The following is a 9753-nucleotide window of genomic DNA, read 5'->3' as shown; positions in this document are numbered from 1 at the left end:
TAGTGTTCCGCAGCGATCGTGGGTTCGAGCCATGTGCCGCCGGGAGTATTAGTCCACCCATTTCCTTTAAAGGATAGTGGAATGAGTGTGGTGTGCGTGTGTAAGATACAGCGACCTGGTGTGCTCAGTTTGTAAAACGACGTGCTTGTCTTCCAACGGTCGCGAGTTCAACCAACGCAACCAGCGCTCTTTACCCACCTGCTTTAGCCGTCCGAATATGTATTCAACTGTTATTAACTGCGTATTTTTTTAATTAATGCGGCTTATTTGACTCTGTGTTTGTCTTTTTCTACCAGGTGTCAAATGTTTCCAACCAGTAAGGCGTCTTATTCAAAATGCGAAACAATCTATTATTCGTTTATATGATTAAATTTACATATATCAAAAGAGTTATATGGATGTGATCCAAGGTTTTCTTGTACAGTACAATCTAACTATATATTGCTTAATTCGCAAAGAAGATTTAAACAAGTTTAAGATCTCTGTAGAGTTTATTTCGAGTGGAAGCTTTTTAAAAACATGAAATGAAATATAATCGCAGACATTTTTAGCCGACGCCCGCAGCACATGGATAAAACCATCCCAGATCTGCCGTGGCCTGGGATGCGTTAGCCGACGACCCCGGGAACTGGATAAACTATCACAGATCCGCCGTGCAAATCCCCGCTGGAACAGAACACCACCTCTCCGCTGTCCACAGTTGCGTTCTGTCCTTCCGGTATGACGGTACCCTCGAACATACAGTTCGGACCTACAAAGGATACACGCGCACTAAGGAACTCGTGTTTGATCATTTCCTGTTTGTTAAATAAATTGTTTATGATTAAAACATGCATTAAATTAATATTGCATCGTTGAAGACAATATATATATATATATATATATATATATATATATATATATATATATATATATATATATATATATACATATATATATATATATATATATTAAAGGTCTTTTAACTTAATAAAAAATCTGTAGTTAAGTCGCTGTCTTTACTTATATAAATTTGTATAAAAAATAAGTCAGCATATAACTATTCTTGTTTATAAAGCCCAATATATGTTATTAAGTTTTATAGTAAAGCCTACCAATCGAGATAAACTCCGACGGTGGTTACAAACCGTTGGGGCATTCGTAGCAGCACGCGCCAGGCGGTCGTACACCATCCACGCAAGTAATATGGCATGGCAGCGGGTGACAGAAATGCTGTCCACGGAAAGTACATGGGTATTGTTGTTGTTGTCGGACGCGTGAAGTAAAGCGCTTGTGTCTGCCAACATTGTTCTGCGACGGCAGATGATTGATTGTGACACCAAGTTCACCGTGGGTTGCAGCAGACTGAGTGGCGACCGAGGTAGTGTCAGGCTCCGGACACAATCCACAGCAGTTCCCAGGCCCAAACACGGAGTTGTCGCAGGGCGGAAGCATACACGGAAGAGCGAATGGACACCCGTGTAAAAATCTCTTGATCGCGATGCTTTCGGGTGTAAGTCGACAATGTACCAGAAAAACATGATACGCTGTTAAAATTAAAAGCAATCAGTCCTTCATTTGATGTGAAGAAGACGTCTCCTTTTCAAAACAACGTTGTAAACTGAACTAAATTTCTGACAGTCATGAGATCTAAATAGGTCTTATCTCTGCGGCGGAACATAACTTTTTTTTTTGGTATCGCGAGAGACAATTTCACCGTTTTAACGTTATCCAATATATTCGTAACTTTGGCGATAAGAAATTTTGTACAAAATTGTCTTCGCTAAAATATTTGAAAACACAATTACTTCATAGTATTTTTAACATTTAAACGGCACTCTTAAGTCACTATGTATTTGTAATTATTCTTTAAATGTGTTTGTTTTTAATATTTTAGTATGTTAATTATGACAAAGGTTTTGTTAATCGATTGGTTTGGTGACAAGATTGCCTATAGCACAAATTAGCGTCCGTAAATAAGGTCTTATAAGGTAATATGGAACAAATGAAAGTCGTTTTCCTAAAATGTATCTTAAACAAGTGGTCAAAGACACGTTTCGCCGGCACGAACATCAGTAATATTAAATCATGTAGTACTAAAACATCGTTAATAATTTTATATGCGAGAACATGCACCATGATCAAGCACAAACATTATTGATAACGGTACTGTTGTGCTGTTTTATTTTCATATAAGTATTCTACAATTTATGTATGTGTTGGTAGATCCCACTGCAACTTTGAATCCGCATTTGTACAGTGTCTATCAATTAAATATTTACCTGTCTACTTGATATTTTATAAAATGCGTGAATTTGTGAAGAGAATGATATGCATTTAAAAAATGCGTGAATTTGTGAAGAGAACGATATGCATTTTAAAACACGTCTTTGTATATAGAAAATACCGCCGATAAGCGCCTTTAATTTGGTCGGGGCGTCACATTAATCATTTTCATGAAAGTTTGATAAAAGCCCATTTACGTCTGTCTCTCATATTTCGCTTCTGCGCAAGATTTCTTTAAGTAAAGGATTCGAGATCAATGATACAGCTTAAGTCTTAGTGAACATATTAATATTTTCAAGGCATTTAAATATAAACAAAGTGGCAATGGAGTTTTATTATAATTGCTAGGTCATTCATTTATGGCAAGTGATCAATAGATCAACATCTCGACTCATATAACAATCCTGATATAAAGAACGTTTGCATGTATTCAAGCCTGGTTTACCAGGGGCCAGATTACACTTGCACTTTCCAGCCGACTAGAAATGTTTTATTCTGAATATGTATATGTGCATCTGGCATTTCTCACAGAACAATCCCCTCTTTTGAGAACCTGTCAGTTGGATTACTAGGGACAGTGCGAGATTTAGGAGACGCTCCGTTCCATTGATTCTTTAAGTACCGGTGTGAAGCAGTTGATACACTGCTCATCGGTCCTTTGCGAAAGATTACGTAATAGGTTAAGGTTTAGCGGAGTATCAAACCAGTAATTGATGACAAATATCAAGAACAGGAAGCGTTACAGAATGACCAAAGAAGCAGCAGCAATATTGGCTTCCGCGAATATGGGTTGTGATTCTTCGCCAGTGGGCCACATACAGTATGCAAACTCAGCGCAGCGGTTATTTCCGCACGTCTACTGGCAAGTCCTTTTAATCTCACGCTTATTTAAGTATGCGACTTATCTGATTTGCTTCTTATTATACCAGATAAAAAGCATAAAATGTGTAAACATTGCGATTTGTGCTGATGCGACTTAAGATTGCTCTGATGAGCTTTATAGACACGACCGAATGTTAAACAGAACTTACTTACTTTAGAAGTTTAAACAGAAGCATCGTCATTTTACATACATGTATTATTTGTGAAGCACTTTCAAGAAACCTATCACACTATAAATACATGTACATATATATGTGTGTGTATATATGTGTGTGTGTGTTTTATTTCTTGTGATTATTTCTTTTAACATGGCATTATCGCAGGCATTTATTAGCCGAGGACCCCGGGGACTCCATAAACCGTCACAGATCCTCTATAACCACCGCGGGAACAGAACACCACAACCCCGCCGTCCACGGTGACGTTCTGTCCTTCCGGTATGACGGTGCCCTGGTAATCACAATTCGGACCTACAAAGAACACGAACACACACACAGTTGTGCAATAATTGTCGGTGTCAGTGCGTTTATTAACGATTGGTTATTAGTAAATTGTGTTTAATTCGGTTAAATTATTTGCATTAAATTAAGATTACATCGCTAATTTGAATTACTGTATTAATATCAGCATAAATTCAATAAACGAACTTCAGAACCAATCTATACTTGTATTATTGTTACAAACCGTTCGGGCACTCGTAACAGCATCCACCCGGCGGCCTTACAGCATCCACGCACGTAATCATACATGGCAACGGGAAACAGTAATGATGTCCACGGAAAGTGCACGGGTATGGACAATCTGTAGTTGTAGGTGGCGTTGTTGTTGTTTGCGGGGGTTCTGTTGGGAGCGTGAAAACCAACGGGCTACAGCGTTTCGTTCCTGGCAAACAAGACACAAACAATGGATTTTCGGTGGTGGTCGGTGGATTTTCGGTTGTGGTCGGAATTCCAGTCCATCTCTTGACCGGTTTAGGATTGGACAGTGTCCTAACGTATGGAACGCGTCTGAACCTCACAGCATTGTTCTGCAACGGCAGGTGATTGATTGTGACCGCAGATTCGCCCTGACTCGCATATGGTGTGGCGACCGGGGTTGTGTCAGACTCCGGACACGATCCACAGCAGTTCCCAGGCCCAAACACGGGGTTGTCGCATGGCGGTAGCATACACGGAAAAGCGAATGGACACCCGTGTAAAAATCTTTTTATCGCGATAATTTCGGTTGATATTCGACAATGTACCTGACAAAGATGGTACGATGCCAAAATAAAGAGCATTAAGTCCTTCATTCGACGCAAAGCCGTCATCTCTTTTTTAAGTTACGCCGTAAATTGAACTGAATTTCTGACAGTGGTCTTACTAATTCTTATCTCTGTCGCAGAAATTTAACTTTGTTTGATATCTAGCGAGACCTTCCCATTGTTTTTCAGCTAATCCAAGATATTCGTGACATCATTTAGAGATAAGAAATAGTGTACACAAATGACTTCCCTAAATATTAAAGAGCATGTGAATAAAAAGAGCCTGCTAGCTCAGTTGATAGAGCCATGAAAACAAATTTGATGATAGCGAGGTCATTCCCCGACCATGCTACATTTTTTTTGTATAGAATGGTATGACATACCTCTGACTCAAGTAAGGCAAGTTTACAGTTACTAGCGTAAGTATGTGCAGTCAGTACTGGTAAACCAGCATACCCAGAAAAGGTGGGAGTTGTACAATGCAGTAAAACTGAAATATTGTTGGAAAGAAAACGCGAACTAAATCTGACAAACAAAAAGAAACAACGAATATTGAATTTAATTTCTATTATTGAATTTGCTAGGAGACGTAATGCGTCGATAATCGATAATCGATGAGGTTATTAAGAAATATTGCAAATAAATAAATAAATAAAATAATACGTGTAGCTTAGGCACGTGTGTGTTAAATTGAAATTATTTACATGTTATAGTACTCTATGGTACGGATATATTATAAAATAATTTTAAAAAGTTTTAAAATATGTTAATTTTGACACGGCTTAAGTCCCAAGAGCTGGTCCAATTATCTGTTCGCCAATACAACAATAAACAAGTTTAAGATCTCGTTAGAGTTTATTTCGTATGGAAGCTTTTTAAAAACATGACATGAAATATAATCGCAGACATACGTTAGCCGACGCCCGCAGCAACTGGATAAAACCATCACAGATCCGCCGTGGCACGGTATGCGTTAGCCGACGACCGCAGGAACTGGATAAACTATCACAGATCCGCCGTGCAAATCCCCGCTGGAACAGAACACCACCTCTCCGCCGTCCACAGTGGCGTTCTGTCCTTCCGGTATGACGGTTCCCTGGTACATACAGTTCGGACCTACAAAGGATACACATGCACTTAGGAACTCGTGTTTGATAATTTTATGTTTGTTAACTAAATTGTGTTTACAATTTAAACATGCATTAAATGAGTATTGCGTCGTTGAAGACAAAACAATATATATATATATATATAATAAAGGGTATTTTAGATTAATTATAAAGCTATAGTTAAGTCACTTTCTTACTTATTTATTTGTATAAATAATAAGTCAGCATATAACTATTCTTGTTTATAAAGCTCAATATATATTGCTAAGTTTTATAATAAAGCCTCCCAATCGAGATTTATTCCTATGATGGTTACAAACCGTTAGGACATTCGTAGCAGCACGCGCCAGGCGGCCGTACACCATCCACGCAAGTAATATGGCATGGCAACGGGTGACAGAAATGCTGTCCACGGAAAGTACATGGGTATGGACAATGTGTAGTTGTCGGTGGCGTTGTTGTTGGACGCGTAAAAAACGTGAAGCGCTTGTGTCTGCCAACATTGTTCTGCGACGGCAGGTGATTGATTGCAACGCCAGGTTCACCGTGGGTTGCAGCAGACGGTGTGCCGACCGAGGTTGTGTCAGGCTCCGGACACGATCCACAGCAGTTCCCTGGTCCAAACACGGGGTTGTCGCATGGTGGAAGCATACACGGAAAAGCGAATGGACACCCGTGTAAAAATCTCTTAATCGCTATTGTTTCGGGTGCAAGTCGACAATGTACCTGACAAAGATGGTACGTTGTCAAAATAAAAAGCACTAAGTCCTTCATTTGACGTTTAGCTGTCATCTCTTTGTTAATACAACGCTGTAAACTAAACTGAATTTGTGAAAGTCGTGGGATGTAAATACATGTAGTTCTTATCTATGTGGCAGAAATTAAACTTTGTTTTGGTATCTCGAGAGACATTTCCACCGTTTTTCACGTGATCCAATATATTCGCAACTTTATTTAAAGATAGGAAATTGTTATGAATTACAAAACAAGTGATACTTATCATCAGTTATTATTCTAGTTTATATTCCTTTTAAAATAATTTATCAATAATTAAACACGATTGAACTCTCGTTTCTCATCAAACTATCGTATTTTGTATTGTTTTGGTTTATACATCCAAAACCAACCACGCCGCCTTAACCGACCGACAATATTCCATTTTACTTTCGCTATGAATGCTGTTATGTCTTATGTCGGTATTACCTTGTTTACCGTTACCTTTACATGGTTACATTACATACATCACAGTCCCATATGTTACAACATCGCAGTCCCATATGTTACCACATCGCAGTCCCATATGTTACCACATCGCAGTTCCATATGTTACCACATCGCAGTTCCATTTGTTACCACATTGCAGTTTCATATATTACCACATTGCAGTCACATATGAAACCACATCGCAGTTCCATATGTTACCACATCGCAGTGCCATATGTTACCACATCGCAGTTCCATATGTTACCACATCGCAGTTCCATATGTTACCACATTGCAGTCACATATGTTACCACATTGCAGTCCTGATGTTACCATATCGCAGTTCCATATGTTACCACATCGCAGTTCCATGTGTTACCACATCGCAGTTCCATATGTCACAACATCGCAGTTCCATATGTTACCACATTGTAGTCACATATCGAGGGCTGAACGGAAGACTGATGTAACTCATATTAAATAAAGAAGGAGATACTGCAGCTTTCCGTTCAGCCCTCGATATGTTACCATATCGCAATTCCATATGTTACCATATCGCAGTTCCATGTTACCACATCGCAGTTCCATATGTTACCACATCGCAGTCACATATGTTACCATATCGCAGTTCCATATATTACCACATCACAGTTCCATATGTTACCACGATGGTTTGTGTGGAGTCCATTGTGGTATGCCAGGTGAGTGTTGTTTTGTCAAAGTATGAATCAAATCTGATCATAAATAAAGAAGTTATGGCAATTTAATTAAACTTTATTAATTTGACCTTGAGAGTCAAGGTCATTCAAAGGTCAATGTCAAATTCAACTTGCCAGGTACTGTACCCTCATCATAGTAAGAAGGTATTTGAAGTTTGAAAGCAATAGCCTTGATACTTTAGAAGTAAAGTGGATCTAAACACAAAATGTAACAAAATATTCAAAGTAATTAAGTCAAAAAAGGGCCTTTATTCCGTTAAAATGTCAACCAGAGTTATGCAACTACTCCTGTACAGTCCCGTTCGGGTATTTGCACTCATTCCTTGAATAAACTTTTACGTTTGGCCCAATGACTTCGTGTATTTAGCACCCATCACGAGTTAATATCGGCCGCTGATAGGGAATTATGTTTTCAAAAATAAGGTTTTATTTAAGCAGAATTTTTTTATGGTGTAAGCCTATTGCAAATATCTCGTGTTTAAAGACGCCCAGTAAAATGTCTATTCAGTTATAGGACAATAAAGGGAGAAATCCATAATTAAGAGCTTGGCAATAAAACACTGGGGAGCAGATAAATTTGATATCTGCTTGCGACCAGCCACAATGTTTGAGATGATTATAACTGATAAGAAAGATGAAATGTGCTGTTCAGTGTTTTAATTTTCTGAAATCATGATACTATCAATTTGCAAATAATCAGATGAGAATGAAACAAATGACATATTAAAGGATAATCTACCTGCACAAAATGTTGATTTATTCACTTTATACTCTTAAGAAAGTAATCAGGTCATAATTATTTTTATTTTGTAAAATACAATTTAGCTACATATGAATTAATAATCAATAACTGAATACATATATTTGCAGTTTTAGATTATGATAATTGTATGCAAATGTATTTATGAATAAAGCATAAAATTTGAATCTGACTGAAAAATAACAGTATTAATTAATTGATAACGAGACTTTAAATGGAGCCACTTTTCAAGTTTATATTTTACTGATAACATAGTTATGAATTTATTTTACTGAAAACATAGATATGAATAGACATGGATATGAATAATCTCCTTACTCAATATTGGATTGTAATGAGTTCACAGTATATAATGTTACTGTTCCCTTCTCTCATATGGTACAATATGTACAGAAAAAGTATTAAAATGGTAAATATAACCGGTCTAATATTCATAGTAATGACGGTTTGAGAAAATACACCTTCTTTTATATAAGTTATAGTTTAAACAGGCTGGGGCCCAATCATTTATTTTAATTTATCTCAAAAGTTGAATGGGTATAGAAATGTTATCTTTCTGGAAAAAACGAAGTTTGCGCATTCCGTCGGTGTCTCATTTTATGATATAATGGTATATTATTGTTTATTAACCACAATTATTTCAAAATCAGAACCTGACGGAATACGCACACTTTTTTTTATGAAAATAATATTTCTTGATCTGCTTGCAGCTTATACACTACGTGTGTCGTTATTTTTTATATACATTTAGCTCTAGATTTTCCGCAATTTAGATCTATACATTTACCTCTAGATTATCAATCCAGATCTTGTTAAATTAAGACTATTATATAACATTATTTTATTTTTGTGAAATATTGATAGAAACGTATTCTAACACGTTAGCTTAACGTTCATTGTCAGTCAAAACCTGATGTATGTTAATTCACTGAGAACAGTTTCGCACACTAAGTATTTGTCAGACAATTTGATTAAATATTTCAACACAGACGAAGTACTGACAATCTTTTTCCCTTTAAATTTAGAAATCCCAGCTTTGTAACTCCTTAAGTCACGAAGTATGTTACTATAATTGACGTTTGGTTCATTTTTACCCCTACGATTTTGAAGAAATGTTGACAGTCTTTCACATTCAATCCAGCAACTACGATTTATTTTTATAAAGGGTATGTCATTGAGACTTCTTATTGTAGGTTTGTCATCCATATGGCATGTGCAAAAATGCCTTTGTTACCACTTGACTTAATAAATTACACAAGATTTAATGGTAATGCACATGATGCCCAGTGTTATGTCACCGTCACATATACAAGAAGGCCATGATTTGTGACAATTTGTTTTAGTGTGCAGCTTTCTGTAATATAGTCATAGACAGACATAGTCATACGGAGTAATTGAATGGTCAGAACAAAATTTGAACATGTGCAAAATTTGACCACTGATCAACCAACTGTTGCTCATCCTTACTTAACCGTATTAAAATATAAGTCCATATTCAAACCATATTAATATGCAGATATTTGTTAATAATGCGCATCATAACGATCTGCATTAAATCGTATTGTGTCGTTA

At 37.0% G+C, this 9753-nt stretch overlaps 2 protein-coding genes across 3 annotated transcripts; both read right to left on the bottom strand.

The window, feature by feature from the left end:
• Positions 1 to 472: 472 nt before the first annotated feature.
• On the bottom strand, positions 473 to 4547 carry LOC127834719 (uncharacterized). 2 transcript variants are annotated; one of them, XM_052360744.1, is made up of 3 exons: positions 3832 to 4547; positions 1095 to 3617; positions 473 to 751 (listed from the first exon to the last, which is right to left on the bottom strand). In XM_052360744.1, exons 1-2 carry the CDS (start codon positions 4454 to 4456, stop codon positions 3478 to 3480), a joined length of 765 nt encoding a protein of 254 aa, XP_052216704.1. In that variant the 5' UTR covers positions 4457 to 4547; the 3' UTR covers positions 473 to 751; positions 1095 to 3477. The 2 variants fall into 2 exon arrangements, with proteins under 2 accessions (XP_052216704.1, XP_052216703.1); XM_052360743.1 differs by having other exon boundaries at positions 1128 to 3617.
• Positions 4548 to 5226: 679 nt separating this feature from the next.
• Positions 5227 to 6540, bottom strand: LOC127834720 (uncharacterized). The gene is made up of 2 exons (XM_052360745.1): positions 5820 to 6540; positions 5227 to 5506 (listed from the first exon to the last, which is right to left on the bottom strand). The coding sequence occupies exons 1-2, from the start codon at positions 6289 to 6291 to the stop codon at positions 5364 to 5366; spliced, it is 615 nt and encodes a 204-aa protein (XP_052216705.1). The 5' UTR covers positions 6292 to 6540; the 3' UTR covers positions 5227 to 5363.
• Positions 6541 to 9753: the final 3213 nt, after the last annotated feature.

The sequence above is a fragment of the Dreissena polymorpha genome, chromosome 6, assembly GCF_020536995.1.
Source record: "Dreissena polymorpha isolate Duluth1 chromosome 6, UMN_Dpol_1.0, whole genome shotgun sequence".
In the NCBI taxonomy this organism is placed as follows: domain Eukaryota; kingdom Metazoa; phylum Mollusca; class Bivalvia; order Myida; family Dreissenidae; genus Dreissena; species Dreissena polymorpha.
Note: the sequence above shows the minus strand (reverse complement) of the source record. Positions and strands in the feature narration are given on the sequence as shown.

Bases quoted from the DNA above. Each gene is read 5' to 3' on its own strand.
- LOC127834719 (XM_052360744.1), bottom strand. From the start codon at position 4,456: ATGACGGCTTTGCGTCGAATGAAGGACTTAATGCTCTTTATTTTGGCA. The intron at 3,618-3,831 runs GTTTGTAACAAT...TGTTCTTTGTAG, and splicing joins CTGTTACGAGTGCCCGAACG to GTCCGAATTGTGATTACCAG.
- LOC127834720 (XM_052360745.1), bottom strand. From the start codon at position 6,291: ATGACAGCTAAACGTCAAATGAAGGACTTAGTGCTTTTTATTTTGACA. The intron at 5,507-5,819 runs GTTTGTAACCAT...TATCCTTTGTAG, and splicing joins CTGCTACGAATGTCCTAACG to GTCCGAACTGTATGTACCAG.